General features: G+C 39.7%; 2 protein-coding genes across 3 annotated transcripts in view; both read left to right on the top strand.

Moving 5' to 3' along the window:
• Nucleotides 1-19370, top strand: part of LOC129767136 (uncharacterized) — a 72197-nt gene extending 52827 nt beyond the window's left edge. Inside the window, exon 3 of the mRNA XM_055767757.1 lies at nucleotides 19171-19370. Coding sequence (XP_055623732.1) covers nucleotides 19171-19370 — 200 coding nt within the window. The remainder of the gene's footprint in view (nucleotides 1-19170) is intronic.
• Nucleotides 19322-25336, top strand: part of LOC129770606 (fibrillin-2-like) — a 118956-nt gene continuing 112941 nt past the window's right edge. For both annotated transcript variants that reach the window (XM_055773552.1, XM_055773551.1), the window contains exons 1-2: nucleotides 19322-19366; nucleotides 19451-19644. In XM_055773552.1, the coding sequence (XP_055629527.1) occupies nucleotides 19551-19644 (94 nt within the window). In that variant the 5' untranslated portion in view covers nucleotides 19322-19366; nucleotides 19451-19550. The remainder of the gene's footprint in view (nucleotides 19367-19450; nucleotides 19645-25336) is intronic.

The following is a 25336-nucleotide window of genomic DNA, read 5'->3' as shown; positions in this document are numbered from 1 at the left end:
ACATTTTTATCAGTTTAGAATAATGCTCAGAATTGTATAAGTAGTTTGCTCTTTTATTTTCATTTCTATATCAACCTCACAAATCACGGTAACTCGGTAGAAAGGAATGACCCGATACCAAAAATTGGTGGTCTATCGTTTGAATATTATTATTTGATGGCTAAGCAATTTTCATTCATTCAATGCTACATTAATGTTACGATCTAAGCCTGAACAAACATCGCTGTGAGATGTTACGTGTTTTTGAGTAGTTATTTCCCTCATACATGAATTTCATGCCAACTTGTCTTAGGAGTTGGCAGCACCATCTCAGATAGCAGTGAAGCGTTGTGTAGGTCATTTAAGCAACTTTGCATACTGCAAATCTTCAAAAAAGAATTAGACTGCTTTTTGAAAAGGGTAAAAACATATTCTCATATTTTTTGTAAAAATTGATAACTCAAAAACTAAGATACCTTTCAAAATTCTGGTCAAAGGACGAAACGTAGAAAAAATTTCTCAACCCATTTTTCTCAAATTTTTTTTTTATTTTCAAAAAAAATATGGACAGCCCTTTTCCAACGAATCGTTCATACATTGGAAGATGGGTATTTTTACAAGAAGAAAGTTTTTCTAATAATAACTTTTTCATGTTTTCTTCGGAACAACTAATCTTAATTTTGTTTAAATTTTTTTGTGATATGGTGTATTCGACGAAGTTTTAAATCTTATTAAAATATGAACTTTTATCGAAGACGACAACTTTCTATCTTCGATAGTTTCTGGAAGATAAGGATTTTTTGTATGAAGACTCCGGAAAAAATGTTTTACTCGTAACAATTTTGTGTATGAATTCTCGCGTTTGACATGTTCTCCACGTGTTTCTAAATAAAACTGCCAAGTTTGCAGAACATGTGAATCGCGATAATTTATATATAAAAATGTTATGAGTTAAACATTAATAGTAATTTTTCATAAAAAACATGAAAAAAAACTGTTGGCAGAAAAACATTTTTTGTAAAGGTGCCCATCTAATTTCGATGTATGGGTGAGTTTTTGGAAATTGTAAGGGATATTCATACCAGTTTTTCAATGTTTAAAAAATACATGTTTTCAAGAAGAAATGAATTTTAATTTTTCGAAACAAAATTTTTCCATATAAAGAGGAACGAAAACATGGTTTCTGATGCAAACACGAAGTTACCCCATCAATGGACGGTTTATTGTCTACTCATCGTGAACTCAAACCAACGAACTTAGACATTTATCGAGTATGCTATAAAGGTTCTCGTGTTAGTATTAGTAAACAGTGTGCAAAATAACGCACATCCACCGCAAGGCTATTTTATACGTGTGAGTAATTTTCGTGTACGATACAAAAAAATCTAGCTCCCCTGTAGCGTATGTCAAACCACGTTGAACTCAAACATCGATGCGTGCATAATGATACATGGACAAGACAATTTGACTGGGAAGAATGAAGTGATATAGTCGAGTCGAGTTTACTCGAGATAGCGACTCAACGCCCGACTGGCTGTTTAGTCGTTTTGGCGGAGAAACTGCGTGAAGAAGCCAAAAGTCATTTCCGACTAAATACGGATATAGTCTGTCAGATAGTCAGCTGACTATCCTCAGTTGACTATGACTGTGCCGAGCTCTGGTCCTGAGTGCGTGTATTGTAAAAATGAATCATGAATCAACCATCTTCCGCTGCGTTCACAAAACAACGCAAACCCATCGGTTCTTTTCAGGGCCACTAAAACTTTTCTAGGTTATTTTAGAAATTTCGATGCACTCTAAAAACCTATTTTATATTTATTTTTGGTCGAGGGAGCTTCTGTGAATTCAGGATTGTGTTTGGATTTATTGATGTAATGATGTTGTTATAAATTAGAGACGCTTGAAGCTTTCGCAGTTCAATCCTCTCTAGTCTTGAAAAGGCCAATTTGGAAAACTAAACTAAACAATTTGGCTCTGAGAAATATCATTTGAAGCCAGCAAGTTCAGAATAAAAAATCGAGATAACTATTTTTATTGGCACCCAAAACCATACGTTTGACCTCGTATTCCGAAAAAGAAACCCAGAGTGTCGATTTTTCACAAAATTTCTTTTTTCGAGATGACAGTAGATCTCGACGTTTCATGCAATTTAAAGACATTTGGCATCAATTTTTTTTTTCGAAAACCCCGATTTCCTTTACTCTCCCTTAGGTGATTTTTAGGTTTTCAAAAAACTCAAACCTTCACTGTGCGACATTAGTAAATGAAGTCCGATTGATCTGACATTTTACATAGGGTAGTATTTCGTGGGAATCAACATTTTTAATCGAGTTCCCTTTGGAAATTCTAGATGGCCATTTTCATTGGCACTGTAATGCATATATGATGTCGTTTAGATCGCTTTTACGATAGTGTATATCATAAAACCGATGCTTGTTATACCGAATCACGACTTAATCTGTAGTAATAAATAAAATCGTGTCTTTCGCATTTTATTATTTTAGATATACAGTAAAACCTGTTTTTGTGTGGTTTTTTTTTGTGCGGTTTTCTGAACTTGTGCGGTTTTTTTTGTGCGGTATATGAAAATAAGCATATTTGACGAAGTCATCGTCCATTTAGTTTTTTTCGATGGTTTATATGCATTTCAGTGCGAAAAAAAACATATTTGCGTCTCAATTATCCACTTTTGAAATAATTCTCCTCCCATAAAATGCTCTAAGTTTTTGTATGACATGATATCTAAAGGCGCGTCTGCATCATGCCGAATGATGCCGATCGGTCTGTACCAGGCGGCATATTCGATTCGTTATGTAATGTGGACGCCCCATCGGGTGCACGAAGCCGAAGTCCCGTCCGATGCACGAAGTCGTCACGAACACACAAAGCACAATGTCGTCAACGCTAATTTACTTCGTTTTGTTTTGGTTCGACTTTCTCGAACCGGACCCACTTGTTTCGGGTTGGGTTCGGTTTGATTCGAGTCGGTTTTCGGCACGTCGGCAAGCCCGGGCGGTACGTCCACATTTAGTCGGCTTTACCGGGCGGCCAAGGCCGATTGGCGTAAAGTGGACGCGTCTTAACAGCATCACGTTTCGGCATGCAACTAAAAACACAAAACAGTCACACGCAACCGAAAGGCAAATTGTCCCATCGCAAAGTAAGGGAACAAAAGGAAATTGAGCGACAAACGGCGTGGATTTGAGTTATTTTCTTGGGGGAAACTTTTTTTATGCGGTCCCCATCTACCGCATAAAAACTGTGCGGTAGATAGGGACCGTTTTTTTCAACATGTGTACCGAACACGGTTTTTTAAAGCTACTGGTGAAGTTTTGCACGATTTTTTATGCGGTCCCTATCCCACGCACAAAAAAAGGTTTGCCTGTACACGATGCATACTTCATACTCGACAATATATACGTTTGCGATTCGATCCCATTTTATATACGACTCTGAATATACAAGTTATACGATTTAATGTTTGCTGGGAAGTTCCCCAACAATTTTCTATACAAACAATTCAATGTCGATCACTAGGAACGCTACAGTTAAATTTAATGTATTTACAGATTTTAAGTGAATCGAGCTTAATCCCGTACATTTACAGCGTAAATATATTTCACATACGTGCATTAGAGAACTACTTTTCTGAGTGTGCTTCAACTCAATGCAATCGCAAATAGACAAATTCACTTTAGAATTTATTTTCCATTAAAATGTAGAATTTTCATTTTGGCAGCACAAACAGAACTCCATAAACGGTTATAATCGGTTGGTAGAATCAATAATTGAAATCGTTACCACTGAACATTCCGACAGTACAAACGCACTAACAAATTAATGAATTATTTAACGTTCGACAGAAGTTCTGTTGCTGTGGAGGCTTTTCGATTTATTCTAATTATGTAAGCGTCTAGTAATTCATAACCATTTGCTAGTCGGATGAACTAGAGCTGGGAGCTGTAATATCGGCATAAATAATTCATGAAGCGACATTAATAGTGACACAACATTTCCGGTTCATTAATACTCCTCCCGAAAGGATACTTGTGCGCTCACAGTTTAGCTCTGCCATAATTGTAACCACCATGTTAGAGAGATAAACTGCCGTGAGAGGTTTCGATTATTAATGGAAAATGCTTGCTCTTTCAAATACATCAACCCGGTATTCTCGGAAATATACATTCATTCAAATCATGTAAACCAGGAATGATGGTCCAGCTATCGAAGCTGGAACAATAAATTCCACCCAGCCTACGGATATTGCCTTCTGTCTTCTGGCTCGAAACTGTGGCATAAATTTTAGCATCATACGGACGGCCAAACATATTCGGCACCTCGGATTTATTCATCCGGCCCGGTTGGTTGGCCACAATTACGTGGAACGACACAGTTTTCCTCTAATCTATTTCGCATCCATATTTCCATAATCGGAAACACATCCGAAATCAGTGTGTGCAACTAACAACTCTGATGATGTGTGCGACCGTAAAGTTATATAAATGATGACGGGATCAGATTACGCCGGGCGACGGCAGCTCTTCGGATTGAGTCACTCAGCTGAGGGGTAGCAAATATGTGGGAATCATGATGATCTGATCATTATTCTTAGACCGAAAAACGTCAAGCGGGGACACGTGTTGAATGTGGGCCCGAATTAGGTGATTTCACTTTTTTAGCATCAATGAGTAAAACATTTATGATTTTTTCCAAATCAGTACCCGTGTCCAAGTCGACCTTCCGAAGGCAGAGCCGACTGTCAGCAGTACAAGTTAATTCGATTTGTGCCGACCTTTGTTCAATTGCACGGATCGATGGTCCCCATCCAGTATTGGCTCCCTTTCGATTGTGCACATAACTCCCGGGTACAACCCGAAGAGTGACTCCTGGAATAGCGGATAATAAACGCACGGAATGAATGTTTGACATCAGAAAGTGTACAGCGTCGGTTGTTTCCGACAAAATCCGCCGCAAATCCCAAAACGTGATGTTTTGGCCCGTTTCGGTGTGTCTGCAGAGGTGCGCACTGCCTAGATATGAACATTAGCCGGAAATGAACGCTGGGACTCGGGGCTTTGCATAGCTGGCAGCTTTACAAACAAAGAAAAACTGCTCTCATGCCTCGGAATCAGCGTCGTCAACTCGGTGATAGATTTTTGGCGCCCACTTCACTTCTGTCTGCAGCAACCGATTCCGGACATCATTCGATGTATGGCAAGCAAATCTAATTAACAGCTAACAGATGCAAAATCCTCATGTGATTAAGCAGCGGGGAAATTGGATTAGCACGTTTTCTGTTTGCGTATCGCTATAATCGGCATGCATATATGATTCTCAGTCGGAGTCGGAGACGAGAAGACTGCTGAAAGTTGCAACGGAGCACGTTTCATTATGCGAAACTGTTGCAACACACATCCACACATACATGTACCCACACGCAAACGAACCAGATTCGTTCGAGTGTCCTACCGAAAACGACGGCGACGACGAGATGAAGTGACTCATTCGTCCTCTGCCTCGGACCATGGCATCAGAGCATCAGAGACGGTAGTCAAATTATCCTCCGATTCGTTTTTCGAGTAGAAGAGATGAATCCCGGTGCGAATTAGTGAGTGTGTCAGACTATTATCACGTGGTCTCTGGAAATTTAACCTCGTTTTCGACGACCTCAGAACGTGTTCGCTCAGTGATAAACCATGCAGAACATTAATCCAAGCATTCATTTCGTTTGGTATTAATCTTTGTCACATTTGAGTCCATTACGTAGTCAGGAATAGATGTTTTCTGATTGATTCTTGAAAAATCGTTAAGGGACAGTAATTGTTGCTTTCATTTCTCTTGTTCCTTGGTCTAATTGATCCAATGAAGTTTGGATCGTTTAGAAATGGGACACCCACTTTTGGCGACTTCAGTTTCTCCAGTTATCATAATTGGTACGTTTTGACAGTGTGCACCTTAAGATAACGTTACGATATTTGCTGCATGTTGATTTTGAATATCTTCAAACAAGACTAATTTTTTTATTGTTTTTGAGAGAAATCATGGAGACTTGACAAGTTGAGATTGTTTACATAACATAACAATAGTTTCCGTGATTGGTATATATTTTTCTATACACATAAAAATGGAGTGATGTCTGTCTGTCTTTCTGTCTTTCTGTTTTTCTGTCTTTCTATCTTTCTGTCTTTCTGTCTTTCTGTCTTTCTGTCTTTCTGTCTTTCTGTCTTTCTGTTTTTCTGTCTTTCTGTCTTTCTGTCTTTCTGTCTTTCTGTCTTTCTGTCTTTATGTCTTTTTGTCTTTCTGTCTTTCTGTCTTTCTGTCTTTCTGTCTTTCTGTCTTTCTGTCTTTCTGTCTTTCTGTCTTTCTGTCTTTCTGTCTTTCTGTCTTTCTGTCTTTCTGTCTTTCTGTCTTTCTGTCTTTCTGTCTTTCTGTCTTTCTGTCTTTCTGTCTTTCTGTCTTTCTGTCTTTCTGTCTTTCTGTCTTTCTGTCTTTCTGTCTTTCTGTCTTTCTGTCTTTCTGTCTTTCTGTCTTTCTGTCTTTCTGTCTTTCTGTCTTTCTGTCTTTCTGTCTTTCTGTCTTTCTGTCTTTCTGTCTTTCTGTCTTTCTGTCTTTCTGTCTTTCTGTCTTTCTGTCTTTCTGTCTTTCTGTCTTTCTGTCTTTCTGTCTTTCTGTCTTTCTGTCTTTCTGTCTTTCTGTCTTTCTGTCTTTCTGTCTTTCTGTCTTTCTGTCTTTCTGTCTTTCTGTCTTTCTGTCTTTCTGTCTTTCTGTCTTTCTGTCTTTCTGTCTTTCTGTCTTTCTGTCTTTCTGTCTTTCTGTCTTTCTGTCTTTCTGTCTTTCTGTCTTTCTGTCTTTCTGTCTTTCTGTCTTTCTGTCTTTCTGTCTTTCTGTCTTTCTGTCTTTCTGTCTTTCTGTCTTTCTGTCTTTCTGTCTTTCTGTCTTTCTGTCTTTCTGTCTTTCTGTCTTTCTGTCTTTCTGTCTTTCTGTCTTTCTGTCTTTCTGTCTTTCTGTCTTTCTGTCTTTCTGTCTTTCTGTCTTTCTGTCTTTCTGTCTTTCTGTCTTTCTGTCTTTCTGTCTTTCTGTCTTTCTGTCTTTCTGTCTTTCTGTCTTTCTGTCTTTCTGTCTTTCTGTCTTTCTGTCTTTCTGTCTTTCTGTCTTTCTGTCTTTCTGTCTTTCTGTCTTTCTGTCTTTCTGTCTTTCTGTCTTTCTGTCTTTCTGTCTTTCTGTCTTTCTGTCTTTCTGTCTTTCTGTCTTTCTGTCTTTCTGTCTTTCTGTCTTTCTGTCTTTCTGTCTTTCTGTCTTTCTGTCTTTCTGTCTTTCTGTCTTTCTGTCTTTCTGTCTTTCTATCTTTCTGTCTTTCTGTCTTTCTGTCTTTCTGTCTTTCTGTCTTTCTGTCTTTCTGTCTTTCTGTCTTTCTGTCTTTCTGTCTTTCTGTCATTCTGTCTTTCTGTCATTCTGTCTTTCTGTCTTTCTGTCTTTCTGTCTTTCTGTCTTTCTGTCTTTCTGTCATTCTGTCTTTCTGTCTTTCTGTCTTTCTGTCTTTCTGTCTTTCTGTTTTTCTGTCTTTCTGTCTTTCTGTCTTTCTGTCTTTCTGTCTTTCTGTCTTTCTGTCTCTCTGTCTTTCTGTCTGTCTGATTCTTATGGACTCGGAAACTACTGAACCGATCGACATGAAAAAAATTGGTATGTAGGGGTTTTTGGGGTCGGGGAAAGTCCTTATGATAGTTTGAGACCCCTCCCCCCTCTCTTAGGGGGGCTGCCATGCAAATGGATCACAAATTTGTGCATTACTCGAGAATTGATCAAGCAAATGAAATGAAATTTGGAATATGGAGGTTTCAGGGTGCGATAAATGTTTCTATGGTGGTTAGACACTCCACCCCCCTCTTTAAGGGGGGCTGCCATACAAATGAAACACAAATTTCTGCATTTCTTGAAAATTAATTAAGCAAACGAAGCCAAATTTGGCATGTGAAAATTTGGGGTGCAATGAATGTTTTTACGGTGGATGGATACTCCTCCCCCTCTCTTGGGGGGGGGGGGGGGTTGTCTGCCACACAAATGAAACACAAATATTTACATTACTCGAGAATTAATCAAGTAAATGCGACCAAATTAGGCATCTGGAGGTTTTAGGGTACAATAAATGATTCTATTGTGGTGAGATACTCCTCCCCCTCTCTTAGGGGGGCTGCCATATAAATGAAAAACAAATTTCTGCATAACTCGAAAACTAATCAAGCAAATAGAGCCAAATTTGGAATGAGAAGATTTTAGGGGGCACGAAACGTTTCTAAGGTGAAAAGACACTCCTCCCCCCTTTTTAAGGGGAGAAGAGGGGAGGGGTATGTCTTTATTCTATCATATTTTCTGTATCAAACATTTATTCCATGTAAAGGAGAAACATGTTATTTGCAAGTGGTTGAAAAATCTGTGTGTCTGAAAATAATCTGATATTATAATGATGAGTTTTGGTGGAAGTACTAGGAATGTAGTAGTAAAAGGTAAATTTAACGGGGTCGATTAGAAGATCAATCGATGAACAGTTCTGCGATTGGACTCATGAACTTGCGCTTAGTAAGCAAACGTGAATGTTTGAAGGTATTGATAACAAAAACAAATTTTGGGCGGGACGCAGTTTGCCGGGTTCAATGACAGATGGCGCTACGTCCTCTTCACCAGACTTCTATTCACACCATAGAAGGCGACTGCACAGCGACGCGAGAAGTTGTGATTCGAAGATGAAACAATAATCTAGAGTTAATCGTCGACACACACCGTTCATACGACGTTCTCCATCTTCTTTTTTAACTCTCCATACTGGCGCGTCAATGAGGTGGTTTACTGAATGGAGTTAAAAAAAAATCTGGAGTGTTTTCATTCAATTATATATTTTTCTTTAAACGAATACCAATAACGCCTCAAAATACACAATAGCAATATTACAGAGACACGTACCGTCTCTCTACTGTATCAAATATGTGTAACAGAGTAACAAATTCTCGGCAATTGGGGAAAAATCTTCTACCACATAATATAAATGCCAGGAAATTTATAGATTAGTAGATAAGTTAGGGTCAGGCATTGTTGCCACTTTGCATGGAACGATTGAATTTGACTCGAACGGATTTCAGAATGCAAAAGTCAATTTCGATTGAATCGTGAAATCCAATCGATTTAAAACCAATCAGATTCCGGAATATAGATTACTGCTCGATATTTGGTTGTCTGGCGTATCTTTGGTTTCACATTTCATAAACGGGTCCCAGAAGTTAGAAATTTTGCCAAAATATCCACTATAAATAGTAAAAAATAGATTAAAATTATAATATGGTAGGACAACGTTTGCCGGGTCAGCTAGTATATATATAAAAATAGATTTCTGTCTGTCTTTCTGATTCTTATGGACTCGGAAATTACTCTTTTTTTCTGTATCAAACATTTATTCCTTGTAACAGAGATCCATGTTATTTGCATGTCACTACTGATCGAACTTTCGTCGTGTTCAGTCGCATTGTTAGTTTGCTGCTTTTATCGATTGTTGTACGAATACCATTGTTCTCTCGTGATCGAATCGAGTTTGGTTATAATCGGTCAAAAGCGGACTCTGTCCAGTCCTCGTTCGTCTTGTGAAGTGACAAATGGCCCCTTTCAGAAACTCCGCCGTTCCATGAGCGAAAAACAAATTTCAGACATCCATGCCAAAAGCATGGAAATAAGCTTTCAACAGACACCGCTTCGATGTGCTGCGCGATAGATATCCGGAAGATGAACCGTCTAGTTCGAGCTATCCTGGCCAAAGAGAGAAAAAAGCCATGATTCCTCTGGTTACGCTCACGGAAACCAATGTACCTACTGCTCAGGGCATGGCTTTGAAGGCAGGGGTATCGATGTTCAATATCAAATGAACATTAACCGGAGTAAACATCTATTTGTACGATATCAACGACTACAAAAAGTTGATCTCGTACATTAAAGTGCACAAAACCAATTTCCTCAAACAATCCATCCTCGATCAATCCCCGATTATTCAAGAGCTGATTGGCAAGGTTTTAAGAATTTCTTGGATGCTAATATAAACCTACAACAACTCGATTTAGGTAGCAGTACTGATACTTTCCAAGTCGGAAATATGCTTGATTTTACTACCTTACTTGAACAAGGCCATGAACGGTATATTCCCCGCGTAGTTCCAAGCAAATATAAATTAATCATTCCTGATGAAATTCTATTTTTGATCACTCTTCGAAACACACGACGTGGCAACGTAATCGAAGGGATACGTACCTCAAAGCACAATATGATCACACAAATGGCTTGGTTAAACAGCGATTTGACGAGCTGCGAAACAATGCTTGGGCTAAAAATCTTTCAGATATGAACAGAAACACTAACAATCGTGGAAAGTTGCAAAAGCTAAACAACAGTAAATGCCCTGGAATGGACAATATCTATAACAGATGCTTAAAGAGGCTATCTAAAAAGGCCCTAATTTATTTAACTTTTATTTATAATTCGTGTATAAGTTTGAATTATTTTCCCTTAACATGGAAACATGCCAAGGTGATAGCGATTCCGAAACCAAACAAAGATTAATCTCTTTCGAAAAATTACCGTCCAATCAGCTTGTTGAGCGGTTTAAGTAGAATATTTGGAAAAATTTTGCTTCATCGGCCTAACAAACACATTTCTAACAACGAAAATATTCCAGAAACTCAGTTTGGTTTCAAATCTGAACACTCAACAGTTCATCAGCTAGACCGTCTGGTGAATATAATTAAACATAATCGTGACAATAAAAGATCTACTGGACTGGTATTATTAGATAAAGGAAAAGCTTCCGATACAATATGGCATGAGGGCCTTCTGCGCAAAATGATTGTTCTACATTTCCCTCCATTGCTAATAAATTTATAGCGGGCTTTCCTCAAAGACAGAGATTTTGTAGTATCAGTTGGTACTGGTTTATCAGGATCCCATGCAATTCCAGCGGGTGTTCCGCAAGGAAGGGTACTCTCTCCTGTATTGTACAACATCTTTACATATGATATTCCTGACTTTGACGGTTGTGCCCGATATCAACTTGCAGATGACATAGCTATCAGTTCTTCCTTTTATGACCCTGTAGAAGTGACAACAAATTTGAACAATAGCGTTATACAATACTCGAGTTACTGTAAACGATGGAAAATTAAAGTTAGCGAATGTAAATGCGAAGCAATTTTCTTCACTAGGTTTAGAAGTCGAGATAAATTGCCGAATAGAAATCTGAAAATTGACGGATGTGACATTCCTTGGAAGGATGATGTAAAATATTTAGGATTAGTTTTAGATAAAAGATAACGTTTCAAAAACATGTACAATACTCATTGGAAAAAACTGAAAAACTATTCAGGATGCTATATTCTTTTATTAATCGTAAATCTAAATTGCAAAAAATTACTTTATAGAACTGCATTCCGTTCAACTATGGCCTACGCTTCTACAGTGTGGTCAAATTGTGCTTTGACTCATCGTAAAAAACTACAAATGTTTCAGAACAAATGCCTTAAAATTATACACAATCTTCATCCATGGCATAGAACCGCTGATCTTCACGAGATCAGCAATATGGAAACGATAGTATTGCAATAAGCTTCACCTAAATTATTATCAAAAATGTGCTAGTTCTACTTTTCCTTTTATACGAGATTTATGTTTGTACAAAAGTAAAAGGCATTACTGTTATATAAACAAACTGTATTTTTATGTCGTGCTTTTTCCCGTTGTTTTTTTTGACGTGGGACTACGTCTAACCGGAATATATGGAGGGTAAAATGAAAACCTAAACACAGAACATGCAGGAAAAAATGAAAGATTTCGAATGCTTATAGCTCGAACATTTCGTACTGGATAGGAGAGATGTTTGCATCACTTGATAGGGAATATTTCTACGCATCTATCGCAACTAACAAAATGTTGTTTTTCATTAGATAAACAATTGAATAACTGTAAAATATTAGGCGTTATCTAAACGCCCTAACTGCATCGTTTTGATTGACCCGATTTACGGTTTCCCTAACACAGCCATCAAAACCAAGCAGCCTTGGGGAAATCGGCATTGCAAATACATGAAAGTAGGGGGACTTTTGTTCTCATCGAAAAATGTTCCCTAACACAGACTTTAAAACCAAGCAGCGAAATCGGCATTGCAAACACACGAAAGAGCCTAGAGGCGAGTGAACCGAAAAGTTTAAACCCTCTTAAAGCCAAAAAGAAGAAAAAGAACACACGAAAGTAGGGGGAGCTTTTGTTCCCACCGAAATGTGTTCCCTAATAGAGATTTCTAAACCAAGGTGCCTGGAGAAATCGGTATTTCAAATTCATGCAAGTCGGGGGTATTTTTGTTCCGACTGGAATGTGTTTCCCTAACACAGACTTCAAATCCATGAAGCGTGGGGAAATCGGCATTGCGAATTCATACAAATCGGGGGTATTTTTGTTCCGATTGAAATGTGTTTCCCTAACACAGACTTCAAAACCGAGGTTTCTGGGGAAATCGGCTCTGCCAATAAATGCAAACTGCGAGTACTTTTGTCCTCGCTTGCCTTTGTGCAGAGTGGAATATGTCTGTCCTAACATGATCTTCTAAACTTAGGAACCTGGGAAAATCGTGCAGCCACTAGAAGCGAATGAACTTCCCAGTTTCAAGCAAATTCGAGATTCGAGAAGTATGTACACTTTTGGGATGTAAACTTCAGAGGGAAATGTAAAATAAAATAATCGTTTGATAATTTTTTTTTGTCTTTATTGGAAAGAATTTTTTAGCGATTTTATTTATAGTAAGATTTTCAGCCTTAGGCTGGTTCATCAAACGTTTGATAATTCTTCCGTACATATATTTTGTTCTAGTCATCATACCAAACGTAAAAGGTCCGTCATCAAATTTACTTGTAACGAAGAACAATCAATCACAATAAATGAATTGACTTTACACGGCATTTGTTCATTTTTTTCACTCACAGAGCAAATATATTGAACTCAATTGAATTTGGAAACTGTTTCATTCAATCAAGAATTTAATCAATACAAACGAATGATTGCTAAGCTAAGGTAGTTCCACGTGAACCTTGCGGTTATATCATAGATATAACCCACTCATTTTTTTGTGTATTTGAATCGTTTTTAATTATTGTTTATATGCTTGTATCGAGCATTAGCGCTCCTCTGTTGCGTCTGCTCATTTGTGTGTTGATTCATCGTGCCACTGAGTGTCCTTAAAAGTGAAGTGTTCTCGTGCATATCACAAAACAACAAAAGCGTATTGCTTTCCACGCCAATTTTTTTTTCGAAGCGACATCTGCTGGGAAAAAATAAAACTGTTGAGCTTCACGTCTGCGAGTGAGCTATAAACCAGCATATACAGCAACACAGCCTACGCGAAGGCGTATATCATTGCTATTTATCTCAGACGCAATGACTAAGAAAATATGCGGAGAATGTCAAATCGTTATCAATGATCTTGAGCCAATACGTTGTGGTTTTTGCGAAGCTTATTTGCACATCAACCAGCAATGCTGTGGTTTAATCACGCGAAACTTGAAGGATGCATTTTCGTCTGGAAAGATCATGTTTGTTTGCCATTCCTGCAGAGAAGAGTTGAAAGGACGATCTATCCGCAGTTATATAACTGATCAACAACAATCGATTTCAACACCTACGCTCGCTGACTTGCCGTCACAGGTTCAGCAACTGCACGATATCGTTGCTGAACTGGGGAAAAAAGTCGATCGCATTTCGACAAATCCACAACGCAATCGCTCAGTGGGTGTAGCTCCAGTTTGGCCTAGTTCAGGCGTAAAACGTAGACGCGAAGATCGCCCTGATGTCGATGTACCAATGGCAAAAGGAATTAAATCGATAGATTTGAGCGATCTCTCTGTTCCTTCCATCTCACCTGCGGCCCCTCCGGTTAAGTTTTGGCTGTATTTATCGCGTTTGAATCCACTCATCTCCGATAGCGACGTGCAAAACATTGTGTCCCACTGTTTGGACACCGTTGATCCAGCTGAAGTTTTCCGACTGGTTCCTAAAGGCAGGGATACTAGTAACATGACTTTTGTGTCATTTAAGATTGGTCTGGATCCTAGCATTAAGGATTTGGCACTTGATCCGGCCTCATGGCCTGCCGGGTTACAATTCCGAGAGTTTGTTGACCTGGCAAAAAACTAATTCATCACAGCTCTGCGGTTTCTGACGTCACCACTACATCACTGGCCCCGGGACACTCCGGTATTGAGGAAGCCCCTACACCGCCCAACTTAGTCGTGCTCTCTTCTAACGCCAGTCATTATCGTCGTCCCGGTCCTACAGTTGGTGTTGGTAAAAGGGGCTTCCTACCTGCAATAGCAGGCAAGTATAGTTGTCATAACGAGCTTCTGGTACTTGACAATGCTTCACCTTCTAGCAATTGCTGCTCATCCTCTTTTTTGTTTGATGCCTCTACATTGGATCCGGGACAACCAGTAACAGGTATTGAGGAAGTTCCCTCGCCACCCGACCCAGTCGTGTCCTTTATCAACATCTGCCATCACCATTGTCCCGGTCCTGTGGTCGGTGTTGGTCCAGGGAGCTTCCGGCCTGTAAGTTCAGGCGAGTATACTGATAATTCTGAACTTTCGGCACCTGAAATCCCTTCGATTTCCAGTTCCTGCGATCGACGCTCCTCGAACCTCCGGATTTATTATCAAAATGTGCGTGGATTGAGGACCAAAATAGATGCTTTCTTCTTGTCTGTTTCCGAAGAAGAGTTTGATTTGATTGTCCTGACTGAAACATGGCTGGATGATCGCATTTTCTCAACGCAGCTTTTTGGACCTTCGTACGCCGTATACCGAACCGATAGAAGTCATCTGAATAGTCATAAATCTCGTGGTGGAGGAGTACTGATTGTTATCACGAGGCGACTTACCAGTTATCTTGATCCTGCCCCTATTTCTCTCCTACTTGAGCAACTGTGGGTTTTGGTGGAAGTTAATCACAACACTATAAGTATTGGCGTTATTTATCTCCCGCCTAACAGGAAAAACGATAGTACGGCGATCGACGAACACGTGGAATCCATTGGTTCAGTTTCAGCTCGTTTGAAAGTTCACTCTCCTGCTCTTCTGTTCGGTGACTATAATCAAGCAGGTTTGCAGTGGGGTTTCCCCGAAAGTAGTACACCAGTCATCGATCCATTGACATCGCATATATCCGAGGCCTGCTGTGCTCTCCTGGACGGATTCAACCTTCACGGTTTTTCTCAAGCCAACACACATCTGAATAGAAATGGTAGATTACTGGACCTTGTCCTGGCCAATGATGCTGCATTACCCATTTCTTCGATTGCTTTGGCGGCTGATCCCCTAATTGATCTCGATGCTGATCACCCTGCTCTCGTCACGTTAATAAGCTTGCACACCCCGATCGTTTATGTTGCACCATCTGAACAAACATCTCTGAACTTCCGTCGAGCCAACTACGCTTTATTGAGTGATGAACTCGCCAATATTGACTGGAATTTCATCGAATCTACCGATAGTGTCAATGTCGCAGTGGAGTACTTCTGTACAGCAGTAGTGGATGCAATCTTTCGTGTTGTTCCTGCTCGACGACCACCTCATAATCCTCCTTGGTCCAATCGCCGCTTACGCGAGCTGAAGCGAAAACGATCAACCGCTCTGCGAAGTTACAGTAACTGCCGGTCATCTTACTTCAAACGACAGTTCAATTTGGCCAGTCGTTGTTACCGTCAATATAACCGTTTTCTCTATAATCGGTACGTAAAACGAACGGAAGTGAATCTACGCACCAATCCTCGTGGGTTCTGGTCATTTGTGAATACCAAACGAAAAGATGCTGGACTGCCTTGTTCTATGTTTTTTGGAAATAGCACGGCTAATAATGTTCCTGAGAAATGCAATTTGTTTGCACGTCATTTGAAACGAGTGTTCAACAATTCCTCAACCTCTGCTATGCAAGTTGCAGAAGCTACCAGCGAACTGCCTTGTGATGAATTCAACTTCGACATTCCTCACTGTACAGAAGAGATGATGAAAACCGCAATGCGTAAATTAACGCTCTCGTATGCCGCTGGGCCCGACGGAATACCCTCAGCAGTCTTGAAGCTTTGTGCAGATGTTCTTTGCTCTCCGTTAACAACGATATTCAATCTGTCGGTTCAGCAAAGCGAATTTCCAACCCGTTGGAAATTTTCATATATGTTTCCGGTGCATAAAAAAGGCGACAAACGCGATGTTGGTAATTACCGCGGTATCACGTCCTTGTGCGCATGTTCTAAGCTGTTCGAGATAATAGTAAATGGATCTTTGTTTGCTTGTTGCAAATACTATATCGACACACAACAGCACGGTTTCTACCCAAAGCGATCGGTATCCACCAACTTGGTGCAGTTCACATCGTTTTGTTTACGAAGTATGGACTCGGGATGGCAAGTTGATGCTGCATACATGGATTTGAAAGCTGCTTTCGATTCAGTGAACCACGAAATTCTCCTCGCTAAACTGGATAAACTCGGTGTTTCATCAAGAAGTGTTAATTGGTTCAGATCCTACTTATTAGATCGCTCAGTTCGGATCAAGATTGGCCTCTCAGAATCGGAGACGTTTTCCAACAATTCTGGAGTCCCGCAAGGTAGTAACCTCGGGCCGCTATTATTTTCATTATTTTTGAATGATGTTTCGTTGCTGATACCTCCGGAATGCCGTTTCTTTTTTGCTGACGATGCGAAAATATTCAAATTAGTCAAATGCCATTCGGACTGCCAGGACCTGCAAACTTTGGTATGTACCTCTGCAGATTGGTGTTCCAGAAACATGCTGAGTGTCAGTGTCGAAAAATGTAACGTGATCTCCTATCACCGCAAAAATCAACCGATCATCCATGACTACATCCTGTTTGGTTGTCATCTTGACCGAGTACAACACCTCAAGGATCTCGGAGTTATCCTGGATAGCGGACTTTCTTTTCGGAATCACTATCACGATATTGTTGCCAGAGCCAATCGCCAATTGGGCTTTATATTCAAAATTGCCGACGAATTTCGCGACCCACTGTGTCTCCGATCCCTGTACTGTTCACTTGTCCGATCAATATTGGAATCAAACTCAGTAGTATGGTGCCCCTATCACACCAGATGGATCGCCCGTATTGAAGCTATTCAAAAGAAGTTCGTCAGATACGCACTCCGATTTCTTCGTTGGCGCGATCCTCGGAACCTGCCACCCTACGAGGATCGTTGTCGTCTGTTGAATATTCAACCACTTGAAGTTAGACGCATAGTCGCTCAAGCTACATTTGCTGGGAAAATATTCTCAGGAGACATTGACTGCCCACCACTGCTGGCTCAACTGAACATGTACGTGCCTGAAAGATCATTACGCCAACGTGATTTTCTGCTGTTGGATCCACGAAGCAGAAATTATGGGTTGCATGAGCCCATCCGTTCGATCTGTCAGCATTTCAACGACAATTTCAATCTCTTCGATTTTAATATTTCTGCCAACAATTCCCGACAACGGCTTCTCGACCTATTTCGTACTGCTGGCCAACTAAGATTAGCATAAGTTTTTTATTCATTGAGACAACAATTGTCAGTTGAATTGAGAAATAAATACAAATTAGTTGTTAAGGTTTGTTTGTAGCTGTCGTCTGTTCAGAATCAAGGTTCTTTTTATTAGTTTTTCCTTGAATTACGTTCATTTGTTTTTCTTTCCTAAAATTCAAAATAGTCAACACAAAAAAGTATAAATTAATGTTGAAAGGGGTGAAACCCGAACTCATTATATGTAGCATTAGGAATCGATTCAATCATGTGATAATTATGATGTAAATAAAAAAATATTTATGTTATGTTATATATTGGGTTGGGGAAAAAGAAATGTCGTATATTGTCAATATATGGCAACACTTAAAAATATCTTGTGTTGTACTTATCGCATCGGGTCATGCTATACGGCGATTTAAAGACGACAATCTGTGCTACAAGTGTCGTTTTGACAGTGTCGTGATTGTCCTTTTCAGTCGCAAGTTCTAGCGCGTCAAAGATGGAGTCCACCAAGCAAGAAATTCACCATATTTTACGTTTTTACTAACTGCGAGGTAAAACTGCAACGAAGGCCTTCTAAATGGCAACAAGTTTGCGAACAAAACGGCGCATATTTGACTTAAATTGGATAATTTTCAGTATGTTAAATAAAGCGTCAAACTTCGATCAGAAATACGACATTTCTTTTTCACCAACCCTATATTTATTTTCAGGGGGTCTTCGTAGCCACTTGGTTACGCGTTCGCTTACCAAGCGATCGATCGTGAGTTCAAACTCAGGGCCCTCAATTGACCATCTTTGTGTTGTTATAGAATAACTACGTCCACGCAACAATCATCAGCGATGGAAATCGATCCACGGTGGAACAAAGATCGATTCATCCATACAACTGCTCTGCTCTGCAAGAAACATCGGGCTGCTGTTCTATAAATAACTCAACAATGATCAATATCAACTGTCTCCGCTGTCCGGTCTGCTGAACAATGGATGAACAGAAAGAATACCCTTACGCCTAAATGACTACTACTGTGTAGTTTACCATAATGTAATGGAACAGAAAACCTAACGCCTAAATGGCTACTACTAACTACTGTGTAATTCACAATTCATAGAAACATAAAACATATGTACATGTACACGATTAAAACCCGGCTCTGTTACAGCTAAATGCTAATGAGCCTAATAAATAAATGGGATAAAAAAAAACCCCTATATTTGCATGTGGTTGAAAAATCTTGAACGAGAATGACTGACTCAAAATACTCAAAATAATCTGATACTATAATGACAAGTTTTGGTAGAAGTACTAAGAATTTCATTGTAGAAGGTAATTGTAAATGGTCGATTAGAAGATCAGTCAATGAACAGTTCTGCGATTGAACCCATGAACGGTTGCTTGGCAAGAAAACGTGAATGTTTGAAGGTTTTGATAACTGAAAATAAATTTTGGGTGGGACGAAATCTGCCGGGTCAGCTGGTAAACTATAAAGGTAACGATAAGAGTGCAGCAGAAAACTTTCCAATTGTTGTTGCTCCCCAATGCTCACATTTTAAAGCCATTCTCGTGCTTCTTTCACCTCAACTATGAATCTCATTCGTTCCCACAGATTCGACCAACGATGGCGGTGGCAGTTCCCAGCAGCAACAGCACCAGAAGAAACGCAAGGGCACCAAAGGTCAGCACATCCAAGAGGAGACCGCCGTCGGCAGCGAGTTCGCCTCGCAGCTGGACCTTTCCTGCATGGCCCAGGGTTTGATTCATGCACCCGAGATAGACAATGGCTACGTTGTCAAGTACAACAGGTAAGGCTAGGCTGGGCTGAATTGATAGTATCGTACCGATAATACTGACCATCTGTATTTATTTTGTTCTGTGCGACCAAACAGACGGAGAAAGGACGATCACATTTTTCTGGTGGCTTTCTACGAGTGCGATGACTACTACGAACTGCAGCCTCCGGAGACGGATCGATTATTCTGCAGTGGCATGAAGTGGATCGGGACGAAACCGAACTGTGTTTCTACCCGTGCCGAAGGCGAAGAGGACGACGAGGGTGAGGAAGAGGAGGACGAGGAAGGAGGTTAGTCACTTTATAAAGTATACATATGCTCTTCTAGTTTTAGTGGGGAAAATTGTTTGAAACTTATCTCGTAAACGAGGGGAGGGCGGGAGGCGGACAAACTGCAGATGGAAGTAGGAGTAAAAAAAATGAAAATAAAAATAAAAGAAATGTTTGCATCGATGCGGCTGCTTCAGAGCGGTTTTGCTCGTTCTTCCTCCGTATCCCTTGACAGCCGTATGCTGTGGCGTTAGGGTTTCCTCCTTTTGCTGTTGGCAAAGAAGCTTATATGGCACTCTATTTTAGTTGGGGCCATTTTTCACCTTTGATCGATGGGGTTTTCTGGGGAGTGAGGGCAAGTTCACCACTAACGGAGCACAGACTACGGACCGCTGTGGATTGCAGCAGCAGAATTAATCGGGAGGGCTGCATCTTCCTGCTTGCTTGCAGGTGTGCATGGTAAATGGTTTAGATTGCAGCCAATTCGGTTCACTTCAAGGAGGTAAAATATTGCGCAACAACGCCAGGACGAATACGCTGGATAGATTGGGGTGATTCATTTCTGTTCGTTTCAGAGGTTCATGAATGTAAGTGAAGTGAACGGATTGGCTCAGTTCGGGCAATGTAAACCCAATCAATACTTCAAACATTTTTCGGAATAAAAGCGTTTCGTACTGTTCGCCGACATCGATTGTTGTGTTAACAAGATGGGCGAGAAAAAAAAACATCTCGAAGCGGCCGTAATCCAATATTTGTAAAGGCTCAGCTATTTACGAACATAATGAATTATATTAAACAACATTAATCTCCCGCCGGGATCGCGATGATCTGTGCAACTTTTACAGCGGCGTCTTCGGCGGCCGCAAACGGATATTTAGCAGCTTAATCAATCTATTCGAGCCGCGCTGTACATTTCACACAACATACCAACCACAACTTGATCAATTTCTCTGGGTTTGATCTGCGACACACTTCCCCATTGGGACCACTGCGATCTGCGGTGTAAAGAGGCTGTAATTTATAAATAGATCAGTGTCTTAGATCTTCACGATTTTCGGCCGCTTTCATCTGCGCGCGACACCCCTTTTCCGGGATCGGAGGAGGGTCCATAAAACAACTTGAATGGAACCATAATACATCAATATTCCCGTGCCACGAGATGTCGAAACCGCGTGCCACGGCGAGCATAAACGAGGGGTAATCAAATCAATAATATTCAACTATTTATCCGTCCCCGTCGTTTGCCCAAAAAACATGCGACTCGTCTTCACCGCGAGGAAATTTCGAGCGTTTCATAACCGCCAAGCGCCAAATTGTGGGGGAAACGGGTAAGGGGGCTCTCGCGCGGGTAAAACTGTATCGCCCCGTCAAGATTAGGGGGGAATAAAGTCGATCCGAGATTGGAATCGATAGATATGTCTCGCGGCTTCATCTCTATCCGTCGATGGTTAACCACGTTCCGGCGGGCGAAAATAGCAGCAGCGGCAGTAAAGGTTCCCCGATGTGTCGTTCAGAAATTCAGCTCTAGAAAAAGCGCTTCAGCGCTTTTTTTTGCGAAACTTTATCAAGATAACGAAATTCGGTGGGTTCATTTGGCTTTCATTCAAAACTAGACTACTTGAGAGAATCTAATATGCTTAGAATCAGAGATGTACAAAAGAAATGATTTTTTTATTGTTTCTTAACGGACGTTATTAATCAGTGACTTTTTTCAACGACAAAATAATGGCTTTCGGGCAGATAACAGCGAAACTGTGGTCCATTATTTTTTAATGTACAACATAATCCGGTTTTACCATTTACTAACCATGCCCTGGGCCCGGGCGGGGCGCACACCAAATCGGTCCAGATGATAGATACGCGCCTCTATGACATAACGGCTGACTCCGTCTGTCGGTGCAACTCGGTTGGCGGTATTAATTCAGCCGGCGTTCGGGGAGGCATTGTTGACCATGTAACACGCACAGCATCCATCAAGTGACACCCACCCACGCACGGCTGGTGGCGTCGGTTGATAAGTTTGTTGTTGGGACCGTGGCGCAACCATGGTAATGTATCGGAAGATAAACGGAGAAGTACAAAGGAGGGTCAACACATGCTGGAGGCTGTGAGTTATCAATTTTGTTCGATTTGCTGCATTTGCTGAAAATGTCGGCGTTTTGTGCGCGTGTTAAGCTGATCAATTTTAAATCTTTTAAAGTGGAGGATAAGAGACGATTATGTTATGGATTTCATCGTATTTACCGTTTGATGTACCTTTATGTAATGGATAGTTATATTTTGAATTGTTGACATGTGGATGGTTAAAAGGCCACGGCATTCGAATCTCTCTGAACATCAATGACGATATAGTTGTATGTATTTCATTGAATGAACAATACAAATTTGTAAGAGAAAAATGAACATAATTATTGTGTTACAGACATGCAGTGCGTTTCATAATGATAAGTATTTGGTATATTTTCCGGGTTGAGGGTTCAAAGATTTTTGATTTTGTTTCTATGATAGTACTAGCTGTCCCGGCAACGTTGTTCTGACATGTAAATCATTTCTAGTGAATGGTCTGTGTTTGAATGGTTTCAGGTTTTTGATCCAATCTTTGATCAAAATCAAACGAATATGTGGGGATAGGATCTATGACATACAGGGGAATAGAGCACTATAGACGATGACCGCGGACAAGCCTTCTAGCGTTATTGCTCGATATTCGAAAGAAACTCCTCAAATATTTGTTTCGCACCTTGAAAATAGCAAATTATGAGTTCGTAGAAGAGATGACGTAATGAAAAAGTTTTCCAAGTATTTTGGGGCGTTTTTTAGAATTTTAAATGTCATTGTACACGTTCGAAGATCTAAACATTCGCTATAACTACAGTTGAGTATTAATTTAGAAAATTCTAAGATATGGTCAAATCTATTAAGTCCATACACAAATCTGGTAATAGAATTGAAAGCTAATTGTAGTTTTCGAAAATTTTCATTCATTGATTTAGCGTAAAGTATATCACCGTATTCAAATAGTGGAATAATCAATGATCGAACAAGTTTTAATTTGATATGTTGAGGGGTGAAATGTTTGAGTGTCACCAAGGTCTGCATCGCGGTTGTGGTGCTGCAATTTTTGTGATATCCTGATTGAAAGCGACAGAGTAGTTCATGGTTATTTAAGAATACGTGCAACTAGTTCGAGAGAAGCTTTTCCAAAATTTTAGAAAGTGCTGGAAGTATGCTGATTGGTCGGTATTCTGACTCCTTTACAGGATTATCAACCTTTCCAATCGGAACGACTCGAGCAATTTTCCACAACCTTGGAAAAGTTGATGTAGTGATACTAAAATTAAAAAGATCTGTAATAAATGGTAGTGTTACTGAGATAGACATTTTCAGGATTTTCAAGGGGATTTCATTATTTCCAACCGAGTTACACGTAGCAGAAGAAATCTCTGTAAGAACCTCATCTGAGGTAATACAGCGGAAAGAAAATTTTGTTGTATAACAATTTTCCAAGGGGAACTCGGCAAAACTACGCGGAATGTAATGAGAGACGAAAACGTTATTCAAACTAGTGGCTGATACGTCACCGCTATCGGCTCTTGTTGAAGTTCGTTTGAGGCCAAGTCGCTTTATATTTTGCCATAATTTATTTGCTGAAAGGTTTGCATTCAGCTGAGAAGTGAAACATTCTCGCTTAGATGAACGAATTTCACGATTTGTTTTATTTCTTAATCGAGCAAAAGTGTTCCATTTTGTCTCATTTCTTTTATCTTGCCTCCAACATTAGATCTGTTCTTAAATAAATGCAAAATTGCGACCCGTTCAGGTAATTCTAACCAAACCAAAAATGGGTATATGAGATAATTCTCGCTTTTGCCATTAAATCGAATAAATCCAGCTACGCGTAGGACCGAATACGTGTATTTTTTGGATGTAACTCATGAAAGACAAAAATGAAGCCTTTAATTTGCTACATTACAAGAATTTTGAACATGCGTGCTGCAATGTCATGACAATACAATGCATTTTAGTCTGGCAATAGCAAAGGCTGTTTTGGCGATGCTCATGATAGCTTCTCGCAAATGTCGTAGGAATCCCAGTCGCTTGTATTCTGAAATTTTGTCAACGTGTTTTTTTTCCTCTGAATCCCCTACTAAAAGCTAAACATCAATAAATCGAACTTCATGATCAACGGATATTGAGTTCTGCTGTTGCTACCGTTGCTGAGTACGCTGCGTCTTTTGGATAGTTGTCATACCGACAATTGCTGGATGCGGGATGGTTGCTGGATGCTTATGCTGAGAAGATGCTGGATGCTGAATGGATGCTGGATGCTGGGTGCAGAATTACCTATATTAAACAGGGCTTGTGCAATTTGGAGGATATGTCAAATTCAATAATTCTAGAAAAATCTTTTACACTGTGCTTTTTACGTTGAACTTTTTAAGGGTAGTTTGCGTCTTTGTTATTATTTACATATTTCATATTTTATTTTTTTCAATGAATTCATGTTTATTTTTGCTAAAAGTGCAGCATTGCTTCTTAAGTGTACATAATCGAGATTATGGCTGAAATACATTCCTCAAACACCCCTAAAGATATAAATATTCCGGGAATAGTCATGAAGTCAGCTTCAATACCCAATAAATTGTCGGTTTGCAGTTTGAATATGCAGAGCATATGTGCAAGAAATATGGTTAAGATGGATGAGCTACGTCAAATAATGAGCATTGCTAGTGTGGATATAGTCTGTGTATGCGAAACCTGGCTGAATGACAGCAAGCCTTCAAGTTTAATTGAGATTGTCGGTTATAATACTGTAAGAAATGACAGGATCGGAAACGTTGGAGGTGGTTTATTAATATATATATAAAAATGTTATAATTTCAAAATTATTGAATCTTCTTTTATCGTACAACACAATCACCCAATTGAGTTTATCTTCGTTGAAATTATGGTAAATTCTGTAAAGGTATTAGTTGGACTAATCTATAATCACCCATCGCTTGATTGTTTAGAGCTTATTTTCGAGAAAGTTACGGAGCATGGAACGCGGTATAATAATGTTTTGCTTCTTGGTGATTTCAATACAAATGTTCTTCGTACGAATTCTAAATCTGAGCGTTTCATTGATGTTCTTAGTTCACTGTCATTGAGCATAGTTGGCAAAGAACCGACTTTTTTCCATTCCTATGGATCCTCGCAGCTTGATTTGATCATAACCAATGAGCCAAGCAAAATCTTAAGATTTGGGCAAACAGATGTTCCAAATATATCACAACATGACCTCATTTTCGCTTTTCTGGACTTCGATAAAAGTATAGTCAACAAGGAAGTCTATTACCGTGACTACAAACATGTAGATTCTGATATGATTTTATCACAATTCAATAGACTCGACTGGAACGTTTTCTTCTCATCTGATGATCCTGATACATTAGTTGACTTATTCAATTGTATTGTCAAAACTTTGTATGATAGTTGTGTCCCTATTAGGAAATTTAGAAATAAGAATCGACACAACCCGTGGTTTAATGAACAAATTCAGAAAGCTATGATTGAACGTGATCTTGCGTACAAAAGATGGAAAAGTACACATGATTCAAATGACTTTTCATTTTTTAAACAGTTGAGAAATTTGACTAATCGTTTAGTAAACCAGGCGAAAAGAGATTATTACAATACTCACTTATCTTCTAGTACGTCTCCCAATGAGTTT

The sequence above is a fragment of the Toxorhynchites rutilus genome, chromosome 2, assembly GCF_029784135.1.
Source record: "Toxorhynchites rutilus septentrionalis strain SRP chromosome 2, ASM2978413v1, whole genome shotgun sequence".
NCBI classification, from domain to species: domain Eukaryota; kingdom Metazoa; phylum Arthropoda; class Insecta; order Diptera; family Culicidae; genus Toxorhynchites; species Toxorhynchites rutilus.
The sequence above is the reverse complement of the archived record's forward strand: the minus strand, read 5'-3'. Positions and strand labels throughout refer to the sequence as shown.